Source organism: Rhinolophus sinicus, linkage group LG02 (genome assembly GCF_036562045.2).
Source record: "Rhinolophus sinicus isolate RSC01 linkage group LG02, ASM3656204v1, whole genome shotgun sequence".
NCBI lineage: Eukaryota > Metazoa > Chordata > Mammalia > Chiroptera > Rhinolophidae > Rhinolophus > Rhinolophus sinicus.
The window spans coordinates 113,123,718-113,149,799 of record NC_133752.1 but is presented as its reverse complement, the minus strand read 5'-3'; the positions used below and the strand labels follow the sequence as shown (position 1 = coordinate 113,149,799).

The window sequence follows — 26,082 nt, the reverse complement described above, 5'->3', positions numbered from 1 at the left end:
AGTACACAGTGGTGTAAATACTTTGGAGGGCAGTTTGGCATTATGTACAAATGGGGAAGCTGTTCCACTCTTAGGTATATACTCTAGAGAAATGTTTATACATGTCCCCAGGAGATATGTGCAGAAAAGTTCATAGCAGCTTTGGTTGTAGGTAAAAAAATGAAAACCTAAATTTCCTAAATGTGATTCCTGTATTCATACACAGGAATATGATACAGCAGTTAAAGTGAATTAACTAGCTATGTCATGGATGAATCTCACTAATAAAATGCTGAGCCAGAATGGGCAGGTTGCAGAACAGCTACACTGGGTCAGGCAAAATGAAATGCTGTGTAGCTTAGGATACAGACACATCGGATATGCATATAGAGTATGGAGAGAAATATGGGAACGACAAACACCAAATTCAGGGAGGATGCTATGTGGGGAGAAGGGGAGGTGTCTGCATTTTTAAAATGAGGTCGCAAGTAAAGGGCATTGGTTATTCTTTATAACTTTCTGCCTGTTTGAATTCTGACAGTTTTTGAAGAGCCAGGCCTGGAGGAGACTTACATAAAGGAGAGGGAGGAGCTGGGCTCCACTGTGGAGACATCAAGAGCTGCTCTTGTCACTCCCTGGAACCCAGAACCCAAAGTAAATAAGCTAGAGACCCATCTGACACCAGCCACGCTGCAAGGCTGAGACCCTGAAAGGTGAAGCTCTCCTGGTGAGGGGCAGGACAAGAGGCAAGGACATGTGACGCTGTCCCTCTTGTTCTCAACCTAGGTATTGGCTTGCACCCTTGGGCTGCGAGAACCCCAGGTGGAGGAGACTGGGGGCCGCAGAGCCGACCAGCGCCCACGCACCGGCCCGCACACGCCTGTGTGCCGAACGCACACCAAGCACGCAGGCCGCTGCTTCAAACAACCTGACAGTTTACAGCCCCCTTACGGCCCCTTGCGTGGACACACACACACACACACACACACACACACACACACACACACCCCTTCCACCGTCCCTTCCAGCCAGGACCCCAGAATTACAGCTGCTGCAGAGCCTGTCAGCTGCAGGCCCCGCCGACCAGCCCTCCCTTCTCATGCTGGGTTTTTCCAGCACGGCCTCACTCCCTCTACTGCAATCTCTGGGAATTGGTGTCTGACGCGGCTGCTCCTGCACATTATTTATTTATTTCCTCTTTTCCTCCTGCTGAGACCCTTCTGTCAGGAGAGATACAGCCTGGGACGGAGCCAGGCAGGAAGCTACAGGGACACAGGAGGCAGAGAGTCCTGAGGGAAGTGTCCCTCAGAAGCCCCCACCCCGCTCATAAGCTCATCAAGCCCCACAGGGCCATGAGCAGCAGGCAGGAGGCCATGAGACTGGGGAGAGACTCCAGTGTGAGGGGACAGGAGGCAGAGCTTCGGGACCGAGCACACCTGAGCCAGCAGCGCCGGCTCAAACAGGCCACCCAGTTCCTGCACAAGGATTCGGCTGACCTGCTCCCCCTGGACAGCCTCAAGAGGCTCGGCACCTCCAAGGACTTGGTGAGGCAGCCCTCTCCCCTCTGCACCCACGGAAGTCCTCTGGCCCTTTTTCCCCACCTCCCCAGCCCTACCTGAGGGTGGGGGTGAGGTGAGACTCTAAGCCTTCAGATTCCCCTCCCTCACTGGGAGTGGGGGACAGGCAGTCCTGCCAACTGGAGGGGCTCCCTTTGACCATTCTCTGCTCTTTACTGGGGATGTTCCCATAGCTTGTGGGCTCTGAGGGGACCCTGTTCTCATTGCTCAGCCCCCCCCAGTAATCCAAGGCTTATTTCAGGGTGTGCTGTGCTGTAGAGGAGCACAGGCTTTGCGGGACACAGGATGCTCTGGAGCAGTCATTTACGGCTGGGAGGGCCTGGCGGACCGGCAGTTCAGGGTTGCGATTCCCCTCTCTGTAAACCAGAATCCCCCATACGGGCCAGGCCACTCATTTGCCTTTTCCCCTCAGAATGAAGCATTAAAGGCCTCCATCCTGCCAAAGCATCTGGGTTTTCCTATGGCTCCTGCCAGGCCACCTGCCTCCTTGAGTGTCCTCTTTCTCCCTCTTAGCCTCCCTCCAGGCTCCTTTCCTTCCAGCCCCTCGCAGCAGCTTTGGCCTCCGGAGGGAACGGGGTGGGGAGTAACAGTGAGGAGGTGAGTGGGCCAGGGCACAAAGCACACACACATTCCCCTAGGAGAGTGAGGTTAGGCATGGCCTTTGAAGCCACGTTGCTTGGGTTCAGACCCTGCTCTGTCACTTACTCAGGCAAGTTACTTTACGTCTCTGTGCCTCAGTTTCTTCATCTGTTAAATGAGGATAAAATTAATAGCATCTACCTCCTAGGGTTGTTGTGGACTTAGAACAGTGCCTGGGTGATACAAAGCACTATCTAAATGCTAACTTGCGTTATTCCTTCAGCTACTATTCCAGTTAGCCTCAGAGAGGAAAGTAAGCTCTGTGAGGTCCAGAGAACATGGAATCGTATCTGGCTTCTTGCTCATAGAAGAAAGAAAGACTTTTGTAGAAAGGTTTGGCACTCTGTTCATGCTCCCAGCTCCTAATCTGAGGGTCTGAGAGGAGGGGACTCGTGCAACCTGAGAAGTATGAGGCCGTTTCCAGGGGTCTCAGGCCACTCAGCAGCCCCTTCTCCCTGGGAGCCTGGAGGCAAACACAGCCCCTCACTGCTTTTCCTGCCCCAACCCTACCTTTCCAAATTCCTCCCAGTCAAATGTTCCCCCTCCAGGAACACTGCGCAGTGGCCAGGCAATCCCCTGTCCACACCCTGGCAGCTCCCAAAGAAAAGCCATCAGACTGAGGTTTCAGTCCAGAGGACCTCCAGGGTTATTCCTTCCTGCAAACAGCACGCACAGCTAAGAAAGGACGGAGCAGGGAAGTGGGCTCTCTGGCTCCCAGTGGCTAGGCCCTCACAGCCTCTGCCTTTTGGGGACCATCCTACAAGGATTTGGCCCTAGAGAAGGGCCACTCCCACGGGAAAGGTGGGAGGAGCGCTAGGAACTGCAAAGCAGCCTTCTGACCAGTCCCAGGGCCAGTCCCTTTTCCCAGAGCCCGGTTTCCTGCTGGCAGCAGCCTCAAGGGCCTCATTAGGCCAAGGATGGAAAAACAATCCCAGGCTCCCAAGGAGCGAGGGCAGGTGGAGAACCCTGTGTGGAGCCTGGAAGAATACAGTCTTCTTCAGCAAGCATTTATTGAGGGCCTATTTATATGCTGTGCCAGGCCCTGGGATATAAAGATGAATGAGTTGCAGACTTGAGCTCAAGGACTCCCAGGCTAATGGGGGAGTGAATAACATTTGTGAGAAGCCCAGCCTCCTGTGTGGAGGGAGGAGTACAAGGAAGTCAGAGAGGGCTTCCTGGAGGAGGTAAACCTGCACTAATTACCGGATGGTAATCCCAGGTTTAAGATAAGAACCTCTCCCCCAAATAAAGAGTAGTTATTTCTTGAACAGAGTGTTAAGCTAGTCATCCAGTCTGGCCCCGGGAAGAGAGAGACAGAGGAGTCTTAGGAAGAGGGGAGAACAGGAGCAATGGCTTGGAAGCAGGAAAACAGTCTTGGGTAGCAGTATATGCAGGGTGGCTGGGGCAGATGTGTGTGGGATGGGGTGGGAGGGGGACACAGGCAGACTCAGGCAGTGACCAGGTCATCTGAGCTGTGGAGCTCCTTAAAAAGTATGAGCTCTACCATGTAAGCATTGGCGGGCAGGGGTGCTTTGATGGATTTTAAACAGGGGTGTAACATGGTTAGTTTTGTTTCATTTGGGTGCTTCTCAAACCGTAATGTACACATGAGTCATCGGAGCTTCTTGTTAAAAGGCAGCTTCTGATTCAGTAGGCCCCAATTCTGCATTGCTAACAGGCTTCCAAGCGATGTGACAGCTGCTGAGCTGAGGACCACACTTTGAGCAGCAAGGGATTTAGATAATCATTGGCTTTGAGCAGGTGTACTTGAGAGGTGGCAGTATGGGAGGCAGGTTCTTAGGAATGTAAGGAGGCGTCCCAGTGACCCAGGGGAGCTGTGGTGAGGCTGGAATAAAGGCAGAGATGGATGGCAGGGATGGGCTATGCACGCAGGAGGCAAAACTGGTAGAATTAGGAAGTGATTGGGGGAGGGGAGGTTTGCAGGTGAAGGAGAATCCAATGATGACTGCCAGCATCCTAGTTTTGACTATTTTTTCCCTTTTTTGTTTGTTTTTGTTACTTTGACTTCTTTTCATCACACCATCAGCACAGGGATCTGTAACCCATGGAAGGATGAGGCCAGAGGAGGAAAAAAAAGAAAAAACATCCAAAATAAAAACGTGTTGTAGACTAGAGACAGAATTTCCCCCAAGCATGACACTAGTTCCTGAAGTGCCCCATCAGCCAATATTGACACGGCCTAGAATGGACCGCTCTCCTCCTCCTATTTCTTCATCACTGAGCACTGTATTGGGTCCCAGAGAAATGGCATGCTTTGATCCTGGGGTTGACTCTGCTCTAATGATCTGACTGCTGGGAGCCTCGGGTAAGCTCCTGCCCCTTTCTTCCTCCTGTGAGACTCAGGACAGGGTGGGCTTGGAGACAACGCCCTGGGATAGCTAAGGTGGGGGGACGGAGCAGCCTGGATACTTGGGTTTAGACCTGTCTGCCTTCCTTGTTCTGTGATGGAGCCAGCAGCCGCACAGCGTGATCCAAAGACGCCTGGTGGAGGGAAACCAGAGTCGGCTTCAGGGGGCATCCCCCCTGGTGCAGGCCTTGACTCATGGCCAGGAGAACAGGAGGAAGACCAGCACGACAGAGATTCCAGCTCTTTTGGTCAACTGCAAGGTGAGAGGTCCCCCAGGCACTGGCTTTCATTAACAATCCTGCCTGGGCCTGGCTCACTTCACCCACTCTCCTTTCTGCCCTGGGTGCGGGAAGGAGGGAGGAAGGAAAGGCACCTCTCCACCACGCCTGGACCTAAAAATGGGATCCCCTATCTTCTTTACTGTCTGTCTCAAAGCACCTTTCCTCTGTGCAATTCAATCTGTCACCACCACTACGCCGTCTCCTTTATCAAAGTATAATCCTTAGATGTGAAAATGTAAATACTCTTCAGTGGGCTCTACACATACAGAGGGTGCCAAAAAAATGTATACACATTTTAAGAAAGGAAAACTGCATTAAAATTGTAATACTCAATATATACCAAGACCAAAAGATGAATACAAGTCACGTTTGACTTCTGGAATCACAAGAGGCGCTCAAAGTGGTTCCCATCAGCGTCCAGACACTTGTGATTATGGCAAACTACTGCTTGAACAACGTTGACCAAAAGTGTCCACTTGTGGACATTTTGGCACCCCCGGTAATGGTGTGTGTTGTATGGATAATGCAACCCTCCTGGAAAAAGCTGAGGTGAGGCCTTGTCGTCTCTGGAGCCACTGAACCACCCAACCAATACTGAACCTTCCTAATAAATGCCCAGTGTTCTTATGCCACTGTCTTTGCTCGGCCACAATCATTCTGCATCCACATTCTATAATCTTTTAAGTCTCAAATGTTACTTCCTCCTTGAAACCTTTTCCTGATTTCCCCACAAGGAAATAGCCTTTCCTCCCTCTCAATGTCTAGGGCACTTTACTCACCATCCTTTCACAGACCTTAAGTCTTTCTACCATACAAATTTCACTTTCTCTGGACTCCTAAAGAACAGCGTTCATTGCTGTGCCTGCCAGCCACGTATCCGTGCATCACAGATGCTCAATAAATGTGTGGAATAAGAAAACCGTGTGTGTTTGTGATACCCGAATGCAACCCAAAATGTCTGTGTATATCCAAAAGAACGTGTCTTCCATTGCTCCCCATGGTGAACCCCTCGCTTTCCCGCATCTGAATTTCCTAACAAGATATCCTGGTCTTCTCTTCCCTCCTCTACTCCTAACTAGATTTCTCTAACCTGAAGGCTCCCAACCTCCCAAGAATTCCCCTAAACAACCAGATCACCATTTCCGGTCAAATCGTTCCCAAATGTATGGATGGACTCACCACCACGGGCAGCTCGCTTCCTTTTTTGATTCCTTTATCTGAGCCAGTTTTGCCTCATCTGCATGTGTCCCACAAAAACCACCTTTAAAGACTCAGTTCATCCCTTTCATGTGGTTTGGAAAGGGAATCACCAGGGCTGGGAAAGTGAAGGATCCAGCCAATGCCTTCTGGGCTCACCAAGTCCCCACAACCCTCTTTCTCAGTGCCAGGACCAGGCGCTTAGGGTGGCCGTGGACACCGGCACCCAACACAACCAGATCTCCGCTGGATGCCTCAGCCGCCTGGGGTAAGAGTCTGGCCCAAAAGAGTGGATGGGACGGGGCTTCTTTTGGGAACGAGGAAAATATTCTGCAATTAGGTAGTGACAGTTGCTTATACCTCTGTGTATATACTAAAAACCACTGAATTGTACCCTTTAAAAGGGTGACTTTTATGATACATGAACTGTATCTCAATAAAGCTCTTATTTAACAAAAAGAGTCGATGGGGACTCTGGCAGAGAAGACAGGGATTTGGACCCCATGTGGGGCCAGGGACTGGGTGAGAACCCAAGGTGGTGGGAGGACCATTAGCGGACTAAAGGGATGGGGGTGGGGACCGGGGTGGCCATAACCCTTGCTTCCCAACCACAGGTTAGGGAAGAGGGTCCTAAAAGCCCCAGGGGGGGACCTGGCACCTGGGCCCCCAACCCAGGTGGAGCAGCTGGAGCTACAGCTAGGCCAGGAGACCGTGGCATGTTCCGCCCAGGTGGTTGGTAAGTCCTCCCTTCATCAATAGTCCAGCTTCTCACCTCTTCTACCTTTCTCTCCTGGGAGGGGCAAAGGCGGAAACTTGCAGCCTTGCCAGCACCAGACAGGTATCCCCAAAGATTCTCTGACTATCCCCAATGTCTGTGCCAAGATTCTCAGACCTCGGGGGTGGTTCGGGCAGAGAAGGGCATGTGCTGACAGGAGGGCAGCGGTGACCACAAGTACCCTCCAGCCTCTCCTGTTTCCAAATGATTCCTGCAGATGTTGAGAGTCCTGAATTCTGCCTTGGACTACAGACCCTGCTTTCTCTCAAGGTAAGAGGGATGCTAGCACTTGCACCCACACTTGGGGCCTGACCCAAGGGCTGGGCAAGAGGTAGGAGGCCCAGGTGTGGAAGCATGGGTCAGGTTCTGATGAGAAAGACAGGGAGATATGCGCTTTTGCTTTCTTAGAGTTTCCTGATTTCTCCACAAGTGAAAAATATGGAGAACTGGGTCCCTCCCCAACTGGATTCCTGGTGAATGGAAACAGGGAAGCAAGGAGCACGGGGAAGCTGTGGGAAGTGGGAGGCGGGACAAAAAAGAGGGGATGAGAGAGAGGTTACCTTCTGAGGTAAGCGCCTATGTCCCCTCCCCACCCCCCAGTGCTGCATCGACCTGGAACGTGGCGTGCTGCGGTTCAAGGCCCCCTTCCCAGAGCTGCCCTTCCTGCCTTGGTACCAAGAGCCTGGCGAGTGATTGTTGCTCCGGTCAGTCCCCAGAGGGAAGCACCTTGACATAGGGGAAGAGCCGTGTGGGGTATGGGGACATCACTACAGCCAGGCAGCTGGGGACTACTTTGTCTGTCCCTTTTGTCACCACCCTGACCCTGCTGTCCCATTTCCCTCAGTCAGCCACAATCCTCTCTGCTTCTCAGCAACTTCCCTACCCCGAGGAGATTTCCCTAGAGAGCCCAGGTTCGCAGGGTTCTGGTTTCCTTGTTCTCTCTCTCGTTCTGCTCCCGAGAAGAGCGAAGCCATATTGGGACTGCAGAAAAGGACACAAGCAAAATGGGGCTGTGGACTGGGCCATGGCAGGGTAGGTGCTGGCCTGAGTCGAAGGCTAGAGCCCACTACTGCCCTCCACCTGTCCCCCAACTCCACCCCAAACACCCCTCAATTGCCTACATCCCCACGTCTCTCACCTCACCTTTTGGGGCTCATTATCTCTCACAATTAGAAATCACACCTCACCAACCTGGCTCCCTGGCCCTGCTGGTGCCTACCTTTCCGATTCTGTACATGTCTGCTTACAGTTGAGTGGGGGAAGAAACAATGAATGAAATAATTTAATACAATAGGAAGGTGGTTTGGTAGAGGAAGGCTAACTTACAAGGCTGGGAGCATTGTTAGTTACCTTTTCTGGGCTCGCAAACATCAGAAGCCAGTTATTATTTGATTACTCTGTGCAAAACATTGGATATACCTCCAACTTTTGCTCTGCATCTTTATCCTTCTCCACTTGCTTTTTCACCCACTGAACTTCACCCCTAAACTTTGGGGTGTGTGTGGAACATCCCTGTAGAGAACTGCCCCCAAAGGTGAATAGGATGGTGGGGTTGTGAATTGTGACTTCACCTAACCAGTATGCCTTCTTATTTCTAGAACTATCCACCTCATTAGACCTTCTTCCCGCCCCTCATCTCTGGCCTTCTGAGCTGGAGCTTGTCTTGTTTTGGAATCAGTGGCTTTCTATCCCCCACCAGGCTCTGAGCCAAAGCAAAGAGACAAGGAGCCTTTTCTGACTTCACTGTGAAGAGAGGAACCCAAACCTTAAGAAGCCAGACCCCTGAGTGTCTTTCTGGCTGGTTTGAGCATCTTAAATCATGGATTAGGGGTAAAGGAAGAGAGTGGAGTAACTAACCCGAACTAGGGAACTAGGAGTTTGGGCTGGAAATGAAATCTTGAGCCGAGGGTAGATTAGAGGAGAACTGAGATGCAAGGCCCATGACACCTGGCCTTACCTTTCTCGACGGAATACCCTGTCCTCATAAAGAGAGGAGAGGGGCTCACTGTCACCTGTGTGATAGCACCCTGGTCCCTCACTGCCACGCTCCATGACCTCTACTCTCCTGGGCTCACCCTGTTCCTTCCCCTTCTGCCTCCTGCTGCTTCTGTTATTGCAGACCCCAGGCCCTATGGCAGGCCCTCAGCTTAGCTATTTCTCCATTTGAATAAATACCTGTTTCTCTATGTTAATGTCCTTCTTTGGTTTTCCTCCATGCCTATCAGAGGCTGCATGATAACTCTGCCCTTATTCCCTTACACAAAGGAAACGGGGATGTGGACCCTTCGTCAGGTTGACTGATCCAGCGCAGGTCAGTATAACAGAGAGCAATGGCTGTCAAAGTCCGTTGAACATAATTCTCAGCAGGAAATAAACTTTATATTGCACTAATACGTGCATACACATACAATTATAACAAAACACTATTTCCCTGCGCTGTAAGCAATATACTCTATTTTTCATTCTATTTTACTCTATTTACTAAAAGAATGCTGACCACAACCCACCAAAAGATTGCAACGTACAATTTGAAAGACAGTGATTTAAAGCACACAGAATTAAGAGCACAAACGATAAAAACAGCCCAAGATGTAATTCTGATTGTGGTCTGGATCATAGACCTGCATCAGATTTTAAATGTCTATTGTTTATTACACAATAAGGTGTTTTTGTGAAAATGGGTGGGTGGGAAATGGAGCAAGGCCTATGAAACTGCACACTACTTGAAAATACGGCAAAATGAGACAGTGCTGGCCCAGTTTGTTTGGAAAATAGAAGAAAATCATCTCAGGGTTGCTGGGGACACAGGAAGCCCAGACTGTAACATGTCCTGAAGGACCCCTCAAACACAAAACAGATCGTTTGCCATTCCTGTAAGAAGTCCCACTGTCAGTGACCTGGAGTTGTGCCACGGAAGACGAAGCTTGAGATGAGGTAGAGCCCTTACCTCACCGCTCCTCTGGCCCCAAACCTAGTTTCCTTATGCGTGTGGGGCCATGCACAAGATCTGTGCTCCCCCCTCACAAACAAGTCTGTTTTCCACATAAGAGTGGGGAGCTGTGGGAAAGGGGCAGCCCCAGATGATATGGGATAAGGTTGGGGTCCTACCACACTGCTGATGTGATGGGTGAGGTACACAAGAAAATGGGGCGAGGGTCAACTTGTCTCCTTTCACCAAGAAGACCGTGAGATCTATATTCACAGTCACCCTGGAGTCGTTTCCGTCCTTCCATGGTCCTCGGGAATGTAGCTTCCCTTCCTGCCAATACCACGGATACCGTGGGGGAGGTGAGGTTCACAAGGATCCTTTCTCAGCCTGGAGGGCGAGTCCAGCTAGGTGGGGTCCTGGAGGCTTGCAGGGGCACACGGTGGTGGCTGGTCGGGATGGTAGAGGGTCTGGTGGACCAGGCTGCGGATTGCTGGGAGATCATCAGGATCTGAGGGCAAGAACGGGCTGGTAAGAGGCTGTGGAGGGCCCGGGCCCCTGGGCCCCTCCGGCCCCGCAGCTCTCCTGGGACTCACCCACGCCCAGCTCCCGGAGCAGGCTCTCGTAGTCTGGCTCAGCCTCCAGCAGCTTCAGCAGATTGGTGGACTCCATCCGCTCGAGCTGCACCTCCCAGTACACGTAGATCTTCTGGTTGAACGTGACATACACGAGGCAGGGGCTGTTGCGGCCCTCTTTGCAGGCATACAGGCCTGGGAGGTGGGGTGGACACAAAAGTCAACAAGTTTTAGTCCCAGGTGTAGGAGGCCAGAGAACAAGATACCGGCATGAGAGGCAGTGGTTTTGACCCTCCCACGGATGGCAAGCGGAAAACTAAAGGCCTTCTTTTCTGTGTCTTCTCTCTTGAGAACTCAGTAAAATAGATAAAAGAGTAAAATATCTGGCCCATTCCAGATATAGAAAAACCACAGTAACAAAACCCAGGCAGAACAGCATCCAAAAACACTGATACAATTTTCTTATCTTAATGATAGCCCTGGAGTAATGAGGGCAGTCTCACTAATCCAAGGGATAGGTTAGCAAAATGAGACCCGGAACTAAGGCTTCTCTGGGGAGGCAATCCCTATTCACAAGCACCTTAACCTCTCAGGTCACTGGAGCATGTACACTAGAGCACGTCCAATTCTTATTTCAGTAACCACGTGGAGATAGCACCATGTCACCCAGGGGGTTAGTGCTGGCTTCCAAGGTTCTGATTTGGAACTAATGGGAACGCTCTGGGAAAATGTTCTTCAGAGTTCTGACGAACTCAGAGGGGAAAGAACTTTCTGATGTCTTCATACATATCTCAGACAGACAGGTGGTAAGAACTCAGCTCATTCTTTAAAACATTCAGCATTGGAGATCTCACTATCTTTTATTTTTCCTTATTTAAAGCTGTACGATGGCAATTTAGTTCCCACCCATCATCCTCTAATGAAAGAGCTAAGGGACTCATTTGTTTAATGAAGACTCACATTAGGGGACACACTGAGAGTGGAAACCAGAGGCAGACAAGTATGGCTGGGGGGGGGGGGGGGTGCGCAGGACGGGAACCCACCTGCACAGAAGGCTCGGACATTCTCGTCCACTTGGAAGCGGACAACCGTGCGGTTGTGATCAATGATGTATGTCTGTCCGTCCCAGGCACAGGCCACCACCTCCTCCATCCCGTTGCCCTACAAGAAGCCAGAGACAAGATCGCAGGATGGCCAGGAGCCGTTTTAGAAAGAGATCGAATGACGGGACTGGGTGAAATACAAAGGAGCTGTGGACTTGGCTCTGGGTGACAAACAGCCAACGGGGAAAGCAAATAGCCCTATGCTTCTTACTGAATTTCTCCCATGTGCCAGGCACCAAAAGGGACGCCAAACGAGCCCCTCATCTCAGGCTCACAGCAACCCTGTGAAGTAGGCAGCAGTACTGCTGCTTTGATCCTGAGGAAACTTCCGTTTCTAGAAATAAAGGCACGCACCCAAGGCTGCTCATTTGGGAGGGGGTGGAATCAGGCCTCCCACCCAGGCCTGTCCCACCTGACCTCAGATTCTCGTGCCTCTCCGAGACCATCGCACCTGCACGATGGCAGCAGAGCGGGCAGCCCCCGCTGCATTCAGGGGCGAATGCCTTAGGAAGGAAGACAGACTCATACAGGACAAGAAAAACACTACGAGACATTCGTCTGGAGTTGGGGCTGATAACTAACTTCTGGACCCTAGAAGCTATGACTGCTGCTGGAAGGTACTAATGTGTGCGATTCCCCAGAGTGCAGGGAATAGTGCCAAGCGTGTGGAATAAGGGGAACTCACTTCAGGGGGTTAGACCTGTCTCAAGAGAGCATTAAAATAAAGGTTGAGAGTTCACTGACAAGTGAGAATGGCCTTCACTGAAATCTCATCTCTCCGTGTGAAGAAGGTAAGAATGTTCCTCTCCAGCAGGTTTTCCACTCACCGTGACATCCAATTTCTCTAGGGCAAAAAGCTGGTGATCCACCTGCACTGACCACAACAGTTTGTCCGCTTCTTCCATAAGCTTCAGTGTCCCTTCAGAAGGAGAGGTAGTCTGAGGTGGGTGCGACAGAACCCCTGAGCAAACCCCCCAGACCCATACCTTCTTACTGCAGCACTGGCCCATAGCTGACTAGGGAACTCACCATCCAGGGTACAGAGGGCAAAGAGGCCAGAGGCACCACTGTCAGGGGTGTGGCCTGTGGATGGGACAGAAGAAGAAAATACAAAGGTCAAGGCGAGATCAGAGCATGTGGGGTGAGGGGCGGCCAAGGGCAGGGAGGGAGAGGACAGGACTGGAAATGAGGGGAGACATCTCTCTCCCAGAACGACCTTTGCCCTCAGCTCCCTGCGTCGCCCCACCCCACTCCACCTCGTTTGATGTTGCCAATGAGGTGAGTGGAGACATTCTTGTTGTGGATGCGGCCGGACGTCTGGTGAAGCATGACATCTCGGGCAGCTGGAGTCTCCCTGTGGGCAGGAGAGTAGGGGCTCAGTGGGAAACCACGTGAGCTTAGTTCTTCAGTGCCTTTGTAGCCCCATCTCCATAAGAGCTTCCAAGATGTGAATCAACAAGGAAACCTATCGCTGACCCCATCTGGCCCATGTGACAAGTAGGAAAGAGAGGAACGGAGCTGCCAGATTAGAATCTTGGAACATCTTCCAGTTGCTAGGAGGTTAAAGCCAGGATTCCCTGGGTCCCAAAATATACTGACAGGAGGGCTGAGGCAGCTCGGCCAACTGCAAACTCATCCATGGCCATGTACATCCAGGAGTCCACCTTGTTTCCATGCACCCCACACCATCCACAGGCCTGCACCCCTTACCTGCTGTCCTCCATGGCCCCCTCAGAGGTAGCAGGGGGCCCAGTGTCCTTGTTCCAGGTACACAGTAGAATTGCATAAGCACAGCCTGGCTGCGATACCATCAGCTCAGGAACACCCAGTGGCCCTGGAGTCACCGAGAGGCTGTCCACCTGCACCAGGGAACAGGGGCTTAGAGGCGGTTGGACAGAGAAGGAAGTGGGGCCCTGCAGAGAAAGGGGACAGAGACGGGCCCTGGGAGCAGTCCCTCAGGCTTCGAGGGTGGCAGCAGGAGGAATTCTAGAGTTCACAGGGCTTCTGCCTGGTGTTATCCTCTCCACACACACACCATCTGCTTTCCACTGTGCAGACCTCAAGAGGATCGCGATCCCAATACAGACCATGTCACACTCACCTTCACATTAATTCTTAGGTTCCTTCCTATTGGCCTATTATTAGCAATTTCCCCTAAGACCGATTTGAAATGATCTTTAGATCTCTCTCAGCAAGATGATTTTCCCTTTTTCCCACCTGCGCCATGGCCCACGACTGTTCTCCCACAACCCCCCTTCAGGAGGCCTTCCTCCGTGCTCTCTGGGCTCCGTGGTACCCACACTCAGCCTCTCACCTGACCCTCCAGCATCCATTTCTTAAGTGACACCAGCTGCCCTGTCGGATGCTCAGAGCCGTCACCCACATCTTCCCAGCGGAAAGCCCGCACCACACGATCTGTGTAACCTATCACCAGCTCACAACACCCATCTCCATCTGTGGATCCAGAAAATAAGACGAGTTTGGAGCCAAATCTGCATTCCTTAGCTTGAATCCTCCAAGCTTCCCCTCCCCACTCCTCTGCTAATGTCACCACCCCTGGCACTTTTATCCGGTATGATTCAGGCCCAATCTGTGGTGGAACCACATCACACAACCTGAGTCTGGCACTGGGTTGCCTGCTCCTCCCGTGCTTACAACACCTACTTGTTCCGGGACCCTTCCCACCTATTTGCTCTGTAGGTCCTGTCACTGCTTTCTTTTCTCGTACTTCTCTCGAGCATCCGGATTCCTACCATACATCTTCAAGGCAGCTTGTGGCCAAAATAAAAACCCTGTAGTTGCATGGCTCACTCCCGTGACCTTCTTTTTTGATCAAATGTCACCCTCTTGGCAAAGACTTTTCCGACAACTCTACCGCGATACTTCTAGCCCCTCTCCGTGATTTGTTTTCTCCACAGCATTTACTACCTTCTAATACACTATGTATTGTGTTTTCTGTCCCGTTCCAACAAAGGTCCAAGACGGCAGCAATTTTTGTCTGTTTTAGTTACTACTGCAATCCGAATGCCTACAGCAATGCCTGGTTTATAATGACAGTTCAGTAATTGGACACTAAATGCACAACAACTGCACAAATGAATACTGAGCCCCACCCCCAGTCCCCCGAGGTCTGCTCTGTTAGCCACTGACTCCTGTTCCCCCAGCTGCCTGCGCAGCCTGCATGCCCACCGATGTCGCTGATCAGCATGACCTTGGTGTTGGCTGGGATGTGCTGCTTGAAGACCGGACGCTGCTCCTCTCCCATTAGGGTCTCATGGTGCCCAGAAGCATCCAGGGCCTTGGCAGGCGTCAGGTCACACAAGTGAAACCAGCCCTCAGCGCTCACTGCCACCACCAGGTTCTGGGACAGACAGAGATATAGGGGAAATGGACCGGGGAAAGGAAGTCTGGACACAGACTACTCAGCAGAACACAAAAGTCAGCGCTGAAGCCTTGAACTCTCAACTGATTCCCACCTGGAGACAGGAATCGCTTGAGATAAGGCCTTGGAGTTACACTGAAGTCTCCAGGTCCCCGAGAGTCCTTACCTTTCCTTTATTACACACATCTCCAACCCCAACGCAAGTCAGCTGCAAAAGAAGAAAGGCAGGCTCAGGGGGACACAGAGAGAGGCCAGGACCCTTAATGTCTGTGAAGCAGGAAGGAGCGGGTGTTCTAGTTACCGCCGCTCACTGAGAAGCTGTGCCACGTGCCCTACACTGACAGGCCGCATTAATCGAGTTACTGCGCTTTAAGGTCGGCACAGCTAACCCCGATAGCAGTATGAAGACCTGAGGTATTTAAGACAGTATGGGCTCAAAACAAACACTCTACACAACAAAAATTCTAATACAGCCAGACTATCATGTTTCTAGACTTATTCACATAATGCCCCCATTTTCTACTGTATTTTGTAAGATCAGACAACCTATGCAGTTTCCCTAAAGTACTAAAGGAGTCACTCCATAACATAAAATAAAAAACAACCCCGCCGTGTGCGTGCGTGTGTGTGTGTGTGTGTGTGTGTGTGTGTAACAGCTGGTAGAGCAGTGACTGGGTCTTCCCTCCCAGAATCAAATGAACCCTGAACCAGTGGCTAAGCTGAGTAGCTGGTGAGTTAGGACACTGGTGAGCTCCTGTGTGGATTCAGCCATGACAGTTCCTAGACAGAAGAAATCCCTTCCCCCCTCAAGACCCAGGGAGTTGAATACTGACCATTCCCTGGCAGGAACAGGTGAGCCATGGCCGGCTGTCATCATTCTTATACACAGACAGCTTTCCGCTGGTGTCTCCCACCACCAGTTCATTCAACTTCAAATGGAGAGAGAATAGTGTTAGCATGGGGTCCTGCTGAACTACCTCAAACTCTTCTCACCTGGGCCCGTCCTGGGCAACTCACAAGACATCAGCTGTATCTTCATCAACTTCATTAAACATGTTTACAACAGTTATAGTTTCCCAGAGTTTCTTTATTTCTGTTAAGGTGTGTGTGTGTGTGTGTGTGTGTGTGTGTGTGTGTTGGGGGCAGGGGAGGTTAGAGGAATGGGGCAACTCAGAATCTATGATCCATCCCAGAAAAATCTGACATCTGAACAGCTCAATGAGCCACATGCCTGACTTTGGCTCTCATTTTGTCCATTACAAACGGGAATATTCTGAAAACAACCCAAAATATTCAACTTTTGGAGAATTTAACTTCAAACCTCGTATTTAATTAGGGATCGAATAAAAAGAAAATGTCTGCTCTGGAGGCCTGTCCTCCTTTAGCAAGACCTTTTGACCTTGGTGTGAATGAGTAAATACAGGGGATGGCGGTGCCACAGGGGGCAGCACACCGGAGTTCCTAGGCGTCAGCTGCCATGCTTTGGGCCTATGGTGCCCTCTAGTGGTCGCTGAGCTCTCGGGAGGGGCGGCTCCCTGCATGGAGCCTCTTCTCTCCCAGGGGTTCCCTAAAGGCTGGCCAACCTTTCCAAGGGGTAACAATAATAAGGGACTCCAAACCCAATTTCCACAAACAGCTTCATGATTTCCCCTTGAGGGTACATCCAACACCTCCTTCTTGTCCTCAAAATAGAGTGACTATTAGATTCTCAGGAGATTTCATTATAAAGGCAACAAAGATATACCAGATCAACAGTTAGGAAACATTAGCGATGAATTGGAATTTATTAATAATGATTTACTTTATTTGAATCTTAGATTAATTATTTGTAATAGTTATGGGAGTTTCTTGTGGAGCTATTAGATCGTACTAGCACAAAACAGGTTTGTTTACATCAAACCCTCTACACCTGATATTTCAGTCACAGCTGCCCCTGGACGACTTCTGCAGACACACAGGAGACACGCTTCATAGCGCGGAGGTTCAGAGTGTAGCTGCCTGAATTTGAACCCAGCTCTCTACACCTAGTTTTTCATCTATACTCAAAGATCATAAGCCTCTTAAGGTTGTTCGAGAACTGAGCTAACAGGAAAGCACTTAGAACAGTGACTGGCATACAGTGGGTACTGATACCAGGTAGTTTTCAGCATCCAGTTAAATATCTCCAAGGCTAAAGATCTTAGCATCTTTCATACAATTCATTCTTTTTTTATATATTCATTCAACAGATACCATAGTCTATAAGTAGGCCTCGGTAAAATGTTTACTTAATAGACAAAAAACAAAAAAATTTTTTTAAGAAACAGAAAAATCAGTGAAAGAATGCCCAGTCAGCCCTTGAGTCTTCAGGTAAAGCTGGACAACCAGTTCGGAGTACGAAGATAAATGCCACAGACTCCGTGCTGAGAAGGACCTCAGTTTAACAAGGGCACAGACACAGGAATAAAATCATAAAACAGTATGGTAGGTGCAGCGAGCCAGGCAGAGAATGAGGCAATGGCAGGAGTACTGGAAGAGGACAACTCCAGGGCAGCCCATCTGCTTTCCAGCAGCTACAACAGTCTCCCCTTAGCCGTAGGGATACGGTCCAAAACCCCTAGTGGATGCCTGAAACTGCTGATGGTACCGAACCCTTATAGATACTGTTTTTTTCCTACATATACATACCTATGATAAAGTTTAATTTATAAATTAGGCACATAAAGAGATTAACAACGATAACCACTAATAAAACAGAACAATTATAAAAATACACTATAATAAAAGTTACATGAATATGGTCACTCATTTCAGGGGTTCCTTTGCTGAAGTCTTCATATAGGCTCAATATTTTCTGGCATACCATGTTGCCGTCAATTGGAACATATTTCCTGTTCGGGCCTTCCACCTACAAATTTAATGCCTTTTCCATTCATCACAGACTGTGGCAAATAACTTCTGCAGTTTGAGGTGCAGCAGAAAAATAAGCACAAATTTCTTTTTCTTTTTTTACAATTATACGGATAGAAGATTTGTTCTTACCATAGATCTTAGCAACCTCAACATATGATTTTTTTTTTTCCTTTTGAAGTAGAGAATGTTCACTTTTTCACTCAAAGGAAGCACTTGAGGACTCCTCTTTGCTATATCCGGACTGCCAGCATCACTACTCTTGTGCCATTATTAAGTAAAATCAGGGTGACTCCAACACAAGCACTGTGATACCGGGACAGTTGATCTGATAAGCAAGAGGCTAAGTGACCAACAGTGGGTAAGGTATACACTGGACAAAGAGATGATTCACGTCCCAGGCGGGATGGAGAGGGACCGCATGAGATTAGAACAGCACGCAATATAAAACTTATGAATTGTTTATTTCTGGAATTTTTCATTTAATATTTTTGGACTTCAGTTGACTGCAAGTAACTGAAGCCACGGATGTGGGAGGGGTGGAGGGTTGTGGAGGAACTACTGGATAATGCACCCCAGCAGTTGCGCTTCTGTGGTTGATTCTGGTTCTGGCCTCTGGAGGCCACTCAGTGACACTAAAGAACCCCAGCTTGGTAGTAACACCATCAGTCAGAGATATTAAGGGAAAAAGGAGGTGAGATCTTTCTGTGATCTGCTTCAGCCATCTACAGACTTTCTCCCTCCTGGTGTATCCAGGCTTCGGTGGGCAGTCCTAGAGGGTGTATATTTCATTCCTGGTTTCTCCCTCTGACTTAGCAGAAAATAAATTAGTTTCAAAGACCTTTAGACTAAAGGTTTATTAGAATGAAATAAGTGTTTTTCCTACCCCAAATTCCAAATGCTGGCCTGGGGAACCAATAACAAAATTTTTATCCACACTTGTGCAGCCTGAGTGTACCACATCCAATCACTGGCCCACTAGCTAAACTACTTGCCCTTCTTTCAACTGTATTTATTAATAACAGGCAAAGCCCTTTAACTTGCTTTTCATAATAATCCTCATTTATTCAACAAACATTTATTGTCTTCTATGTGCCAGGTATTATTCTCAGTGTTGGGAACATAGCAGCAAAAAAACAGACAAAAAATTCCTATCCTATCCTAATAGAGTTTACAACTCAAGTTAAAAAAAAAAAAAAATATATATATATATATATATATACATATATATATATATATATATATATATGTATATATATGTGTGTATATATATACATATATATATATATAACAAATATTGCAGAATTCAGAGTATAATAGTGCAATTCACTTAGCAAAGTACAATTTCCAAAAAAGCTGATGCTATGAAGCTATGAAAAAAAAGGCACATATTTTTCCCTTTTAAATAAAGAAGACAATCAGATAACATGGAAAATATTCTCATCTAAAGACACTTTGCTAATTTACTATTTTAAAACGCCTCGATTTTCTCATAAAAATTGTACTGCTTGGCATATGAAGAAATGTGAAAGCCTATAAAACATAATGCAAATTTATGAGAATAACTTTTTTCTCCCTAGAGCAGGTACAGCCAAAAGAGACCTCATAAAATACCTTCTCCATCACAGCACAGAGAAGTCTGGGGGAGAGGGGAGGATGTTTTAGCCCTCCCTTTTTTTTTTTTTTTTCCGGGAAAAGAGAGCACAGAACGGTAGGGAGGCAGAATAGGGAGATGGGACAGAGGGTGGGGGAGGAGGGCAATTCTTTATCTTTAATAAAGAAAAGATAAAGTCTGGAAAAAAGTGTTTCACACCAGGAACAGCCCCCACCCTTTTGATGCTCCACCCCAGAACCCTTTGTATATTTTAATCAATGCACCTCATTACACTTTGTTATTCTGGTGACTACCACCCCACCTGATGCTGAGAGCTGGGCCTGTCTTGTTCATTTTTTAATTCCCAAAATGTAGCAGTGTCCTTGGGGCATAATGGACAGTTCCGTAAATATTTGCAGACAAACAGAATCAAATACTAACAACAATGGCACTAACACTTACTGAGCTGTTAACTGTGTGCCAGGCATGATGCCACCGGCTTTACCTGTATTAATTCATTTAAACAACGAGAAAAGGAACGACTGCTGAGGGAAGAAAAGGTAGGTGGAAACTGTTTTTGTAACTCAACCAAGATGTAGCGCTTTCCAGTTTCCAGGCACCTGCGTGTTCTATGGAGCAGGTACTAAAGAAAGACAATAGGAGGGTGGGGGCATCTGTTACCGCGGAGGGAGGAACCAGTAGGGAGGCGAGGCAGCGAAGTACAGCAATGTATTCCAGCGCAAGGGGCCAGAAGTAAGAGCAGCGGAGGTGCTTTTAAAGCCTATTTTGAGGCTTTGAAAGGTAAAGTGATTTGAGAGGTGATGCCCCTGCAGGAAGCATGACAGTAGCCGTGAACCAGGAAATTTGGCCACCAGGGTTTACTAGGCTTCCACGGTGAACAAGTTAGTGAGCCAGGCACAGGAGCAGTTATTCATGCCCCTAAAATAAACACCAGACCAGGGCCCCAGGCCAACGCGGCCAGGCCCCGGCATTCAAGCGATCCACAAAGTTTCCCTAAGTCCGCCACGACAGTCGCACCGCGCAGCCGCAGCTCACGCTGCACGCTTCCCCCACTTCCCCGGCCCCGCCCGGCCCTGCGCAGACCGGGGCTGCGTCTGTCGCAGTGCGCATGCACTGACCGTATCGTTGTCGACGTCTCCGAGGCAGATTGCGTGCGGGAAGAGGCTCCCGCTGAATTCCAGGGCTACGCGCTGCACGTAGCTAACCGACCTCATCGCACTTCCAAGGGCCGAGGGGTCGAAGAGCCCTGCGAAATGTTCCAGGAGCCCCTCCCGACAGCCGCCGGAGCGGAAGGCCACCCAAAGGGGAAAGTTACGTCACCGCCTGAGCTTCCAATCCCGGCCTTCCTCGCTTCACCTTAGAGAGGAGGCGGGTCTTCCGAGCCCTCTGGGCGTAGGGGCGGGTTTGCCCAGCTACTGGTGTGAGTGACAGGGGCATAGGCCACTCCTTTTCTCCTGAGAGCTTCCGCGCCTGGGTAGACCAAACCTGACGGGGCTGATCTGTTCCCTTGGCAACAGGGCTTTCTAATTCTTGACCTAATAACCTTGACCTCTTCCTTTGTTGCCTTGGCAATGAAGATTCCCAACCATCAGACCATCCCAGAGAATCAAAATAATCATACTAACCGACACATGGTTTTCAACAGTGTTTCCTAAAAGCTACCTGTCAGGAGTTGTGAAAACAATGTAGTGAACGAAACCAGTATTTAGAAACACGAAATAGAACCCAATAAAAAATACCAAGTGACTTTTGAATAGTAAGGTAAGTAATGTTTTTGTGAAACCTTTGTTTCAACTGTATATATGTGTTAATTTTTAAAAAAATGTTTAATGGTGTCTGAGCTTTGTATTCAGTACTTTCAGTATTTAGTGCAAAGCACGTTTCATATATATTATTTCATGTTATTAGCACAACAGCCCTGTGAGCGTATATTCCAACTTTTGTCTGAGGAAAACAGGTTCAGTCAGTAAGATTAAGTGACAAGGCAGAAAATGGTAGAGATGGGACTTGAACTAGGATTGTCTGGTCTAAAACCCCAGGTGCTTTCTATCCTATATGTCATAGTTCCTAGGAAAGTCCTCAGGCTAGAGAAGTCAGGGTTGCTGAGATTCTGGACCTGCTCTGCCCTGTGGTCCCCCAGCACAAATCTCTTGCCTCCCTCCCTCAGTGGCCTCACTCTGTAGTTTAAATAGGACATGACCATCATGGCTGGCCTCTTAGGGCAACTTTTCACGTTGAATCAAGTCCAGTATTTCTTTGGGGTGCCTCATCAATCAGGGCACCAAAAGTATGATTTGTGAAATTCTGCAGTTGCTCAATACATTCTAAGGTTTAGGTCTGCTAGCTCAGGCTGATTCACACATTGGTCTTTCAGGAATCAACACTGAAAATGAGGGTATCTATCTACCTCACTTGAGGATGTTGGACCAGGGTTGGTCCTGCTTTCTATGTCCGAACCTACAGGGAGAAGGGGCTGGAGGCCAGGACCTTTGCGCCTGGGGGCAAGGGAGACAGATGGCACATTTTCCCCCAAGAGGACCCAATGGATCTGATGGCCAGATAAGATGAGAACAAGGAACAGCAGGTCAGAACAGCAAACAGGAAGCAGTCTAGATAAATACTGGAACTGGAGATACATTCAAGTTTCTATTTCTGCTGGTGTGCTGTGGTGCTGGCCAGGCCCATTCAAAGGCTCTGGTGTACCTGGTGCTTCAAATACATGATCTCATTTATGGAAGGGTTGCATCCTCCTTCATCCTGCCCTACCACATCTCTATTCTTCTGGCTGAAACCCTAAGCTTCAAACCCTAAGCTTTAAAGGAAGGAAAAACAAAAGCCAGTTTTAAAATATTTACCTCTAAATGTACAGTTAAATAGTTTGAATTATGTTTCTTTTCACTACTATTTCTACATTGTTTTCTTTTTCCAGCCCTTTGAGTGAAATTGTAAAATAAGTAATACTAACTAACCAAAGACAAAATAGATGATCCCCCTGCTTCTGTCACCAAGTGCCCTGGCCTGACCCAGTTCTCTGAAATCATACTCTGACCCAGCTCTCTACAATGCTTTAGCTTTATCTTCTTTATCACTTGGCTTCTTGTTCTTGACCTTTCTGTGCCAGGGGGTGCCTGTTTTTGTTTGTTCCATTTTTGCCATGAAGGTCATGTCATTATGGTTACAACTTGAACGCCATGCCCTTTTATTTTTTTAATAAGTTGGTTTTGTTTTTGTTTTTTTTGAGCCAAACTGATGACATATGCTGGGGAAAAGGATCTCAAATGCTCCTGGATACCATGCCTTTTGGCTTTTGTCAAGAGCCAAACAGTTAGAAATAAGGAAAGATGGGTCTCCAAAGGAATTTGGTATGAAACAAGTTTTTCCATGCCTATGCCTCTCCGCACCTTGTGTCAATTACTTTGATTGCATTGAGTGTTAAATTCACAGTAGGAGGAATGAATACAGGACTAGACATTGCAGAGTCTGGTGGACAGATCCCCGGCTCCACAAGCAGCAGCCCTATTCCTGGCCCTTTCGAGTGGGATGGTTGGAGTCTCCACCGGTACCATCTAGAGCCTGTCTTGTTTCAGCAACACACTCTTTCAGGAAGGGTTTTGGCTTACTCCCCAGAACTGCCTAACCAGGCCATCTTCCTGGTTAGATGACATGGATAGTTGTGTAGGTGGCATATTCTTTACAAACCAGCCAAACAAATTCTAGCTTCATTAGAAACCTGCTATGGGAGGGCATGAGAGGGGGAACATTAAGTGGGAAACGTTTCTAGGGAGATTCTTTGTCTACTTCTTCCTCCAAGAATAGTCACCGGGGTCCTATCAAATTCTGCCTGCCTAGGGTGCCCAGGTAAGAAAGGGGACCTTTAAAGCTCTTTCTACACGTGGGGCCCAGAGCCACTCACCATCCTGGAAGCCGGGCCTAAGGCTTTCTAATGGATTCAGTTGGAGAGACTTCCTTCCTTCCCTTTCCCCCTCCAGTTCAGTGCATCTTAGCATACGTATGGTTCTGAGAAGTCATGAAATACTGAAATCTTTCTCAAACTTACTTGACCTAGAAATTAGGCAGAAAAATGTGGGCCGCCCTGCTGAAGAAAATGCTGTTATTCAGAGCTTAATTTTGAGTCCCACCTGTCACAGGTTTGGCCCTATCACAAAGGACCAACACTGGAAAGCTTTGATCCTAGAACCAGTCAGAGCTGTGGTCTAGTCAAGACTTGATTGGCCTTTAACTGAAGGGTAATGAGTAGTTCTTCATTGTCACTGAAGCATGTGAGGCAATAGGCTTAAAACACAAAGGATGCTGAACATGTGTTAGAACCAGATGGGGGTGTTGGGTGCCACAACATTGTAATTAGACTAAATACCACTGAATTGTTCACTTTAAAATGGTTAATTTTGTTATGTAAATTTCAACTCTTAAAAAAAAACACACCCCAGAATGGAACAAGTTTAAGTGTGAGGCACCCCTAACCGTGGAACACAAAACTGGCAATCCTAAGACATAGGTCATGGGGGTGGGGAATAGGGCCTGGCTGGTCTCTTCTAGACAAAGAACTCTCAAAGTTCATAAAGGCATTGCTTTTCTTGATCATGTCTCCTCAGAATTACTTTGTCTTTCATTCTTACTTTGCCTCCCAAATTGGTATGTTTAGTGTTGTTAATTACATAAGGTTTTATCACAATTCTTAGATTTAATTATAGTGCATCCAAGTTATCTGAGGTTGGCAAGCAACTGAGGAACTACAGTCAGCAATAACGATTTCCAGAAAGGACAAGTTTTCCCCTTAGAGTGTCTTCTAAATCTTACATTGGCTTTATTGAGCACTGCCCTTAGCCCATTGTCATGTCAACTTAAGTTACAAGGCTCTGAGATGTTCTGCATTTGGAAAGAGAACATGTTCTCTTTGAAAGAAATTAGGTGTTTCTTTCCCAGCTTTTTGATTTTCCAGTAAGTTTTCTAAAACGGTACTTTTTATTAGTCCTGCCTATAATGTCTTTTACATATTTCTCCAATAGAAGTGAGATAATTCACCCTTATAATCTCAGGGTGGTATGGCTCATATATATAGTGAAGGAGAGTTAAGTGTACTGCTGCTGGAAAGGCAGGTTGGGCCAGGCGTTTGGCAGGGTTTTGTGGCCCATGCTAAAGATTCTGATCTTCAGCGTAAATGGGACGGGAAGTCACTGACAGGGTTTTAAGCAATTGGAACCATATGATCTGGATGCCGATTTGGATGCCATGTAGATTGGAGTGCAGGTGGGGCAAGAGGAAATGCAAGGTAGGAGTCTTTTGCAGGGCAGGAGAGCAGGCTGCAGGTACTCAGTAATGTGGGGGAGGGGCTGCTAGAATGGAGATTGGAAATACTGTACTTAGGAGGTTTAGACTTTGCAGAATTTGGTGTTTGGACCAGCACTGGGACAAGAGAAAACCTACTTTAAACTTTCTGGAGATGACTTGCAAATCTGTTAACAGCTAAAATTACTGGTTGCTACTAGTTTTCCTTATTCGAGTACGTTCTCTCCACATTTAAGTGTTGGTGAAGAAGGTGCCACTGACTGGGAAATTAATTTGAGCATTGACCCAGGGCAGAGTGGAGTGCATGGTGGGTTTATTTTTAACCTAAAAGACTTCTGGCCACTTTAATAAAACATCCTCATGAGACAGTTATAATGTCACATAAACCAAGGCTTGTCCGGCTGCAGGGGTCTACAGAAGTGCAGTTTTGTTTTACATTCTCAGATTCCTACAGAAGCATTCAGAGCTGAAGGAAACTTCGGAACACTTTTTGTCCATCTCCCTCCTATTTTTGCAGATGAGAGGCTCAATTTGCTCAGGTCATGTGAACCTCATGGCAGTTTGAATTGGTTCAAGAGATCTCACACTCCAGACAGACCTATCCAGTAACTTCTGAGCCTTGGTTTCCTCTGTGTAAAATGCGGTGATAACTCCTTTGTAGGATGGTTGCAAAGAATAAGGTTCATCTGCACGAAGCTCTTTTGTTTAGTGCTGTTTTTACATAAGTGCTTAATGAGAGTTAGCTATTATCGTTGGCTGCAGGGCCACGTCTGTCTAATCTTGAAATACCAGAAAGACCCAGATACAAACCCCAAGTACAGGACTGTGATGTGAACCCAGCGAGAGAGCAAGCGGTGGCCCTGGGACACTAGAACGCTCACATTTTATGTCTGGTTCCAGCACCAGCCATGCTGCGTATGACTTGGCGAAACTTTTGCACATAGAAGTTAATCTTCCATAGTAAAAGTATGGAGACAACTCTTCTGGAAGGAACTATACAGGCATGTAGGTAAGCAGACTAGCTCTGTCATCATGCAGGAAGGACTAAACAGCCTACGCAGGAGAGAAAGATAAGGGCATAGATGTAGGCGCTGGCCTGCAGCCAAGATCAGAAGAAGGTTCAGCATGCCTGCCTTGTGCCCTGTGGCTTCTCCCAAGGCCCTGTGCCATAGGAGCCAAGGGTCAAAGCATAGTTAGAAAAAAGTGTAAGTTCTTTCCTGTTAGGGCCGAGAAGGAAGCTGGAAAGAGGGCCTGAGTGCCTGCGTTCCTGGGCTTGAGGACTGTTCTTCCCTCTTCTCTTAACTGTGTCAAAGGTGTCTGACAGGAGGTATTAGTGACGTCAGAGATTTTACCTTAAGGAACCAAGGAAGCTTGTGCTCTCTATGGGATCAGTTTGGTGGAAATTGCCAAATCTAACTTCAAAACAAACACAAATTGTCCCAATAGTTTAGATGTTTGTATTTTCCTCT

The 26,082-nt window shown here is 48.2% G+C and overlaps 2 protein-coding genes across 4 annotated transcripts; one reads left to right on the top strand and one right to left on the bottom strand.

Annotated features, from left to right (window-relative positions):
- Window positions 1-1,084: 1,084 nt before the first annotated feature.
- NRIP2 (nuclear receptor interacting protein 2) lies at window positions 1,085-9,002 on the top strand. Of its 2 annotated transcripts, XM_074325234.1 has the most exons (7): window positions 1,099-1,523; window positions 4,671-4,823; window positions 6,227-6,309; window positions 6,656-6,777; window positions 7,034-7,086; window positions 7,417-7,520; window positions 8,415-9,002. In XM_074325234.1, exons 1-6 carry the CDS (start codon window positions 1,332-1,334, stop codon window positions 7,507-7,509), a joined length of 696 nt encoding a protein of 231 aa, XP_074181335.1. In that variant the 5' UTR covers window positions 1,099-1,331; the 3' UTR covers window positions 7,510-7,520; window positions 8,415-9,002. The 2 variants fall into 2 exon arrangements, with proteins under 2 accessions (XP_019575090.1, XP_074181335.1); XM_019719531.2 differs by having other exon boundaries at window positions 1,085-1,523; window positions 7,417-9,002.
- Window positions 9,003-9,325: 323 nt separating this feature from the next.
- On the bottom strand, window positions 9,326-20,655 carry ITFG2 (integrin alpha FG-GAP repeat containing 2). 2 transcript variants are annotated; one of them, XM_019719530.2, is made up of 12 exons: window positions 20,425-20,654; window positions 15,636-15,731; window positions 14,969-15,010; window positions 14,610-14,781; window positions 13,735-13,874; window positions 13,131-13,279; window positions 12,677-12,774; window positions 12,450-12,503; window positions 12,248-12,339; window positions 11,361-11,478; window positions 10,339-10,512; window positions 9,326-10,253 (listed from the first exon to the last, which is right to left on the bottom strand). In XM_019719530.2, exons 1-12 carry the CDS (start codon window positions 20,518-20,520, stop codon window positions 10,150-10,152), a joined length of 1,335 nt encoding a protein of 444 aa, XP_019575089.1. In that variant the 5' UTR covers window positions 20,521-20,654; the 3' UTR covers window positions 9,326-10,149. The 2 variants fall into 2 exon arrangements, with proteins under 2 accessions (XP_019575089.1, XP_074181333.1); XM_074325232.1 differs by lacking the exon at window positions 14,969-15,010 and having other exon boundaries at window positions 20,425-20,655.
- Between the last annotated feature and the right edge of the window lie 5,427 nt (window positions 20,656-26,082).

Excerpts from the sequence above, each read along its gene's own strand:
- NRIP2 (XM_019719531.2), top strand. The coding sequence starts at position 1,332 with ATGAGCAGCAGGCAGGAGGCCATGAGACTGGGGAGAGACTCCAGTGTG. Across the intron at positions 6,310-6,655 it reads GGATGCCTCAGCCGCCTGGG|GTTAGGGAAGAGGGTCCTAA; the intron begins GTAAGAGTCTGG and ends TCCCAACCACAG. Across the intron at positions 7,087-7,416 it reads AGACCCTGCTTTCTCTCAAG|TGCTGCATCGACCTGGAACG; the intron begins GTAAGAGGGATG and ends CCCACCCCCCAG.
- ITFG2 (XM_019719530.2), bottom strand. The coding sequence starts at position 20,520 with ATGAGGTCGGTTAGCTACGTGCAGCGCGTAGCCCTGGAATTCAGCGGG. Across the intron at positions 12,775-13,130 it reads GGGGCCATGGAGGACAGCAG|GGAGACTCCAGCTGCCCGAG; the intron begins GTAAGGGGTGCA and ends TCCTGCCCACAG. Across the intron at positions 12,504-12,676 it reads CATTGGCAACATCAAACGAG|GCCACACCCCTGACAGTGGT; the intron begins GTGGAGTGGGGT and ends TCCCATCCACAG.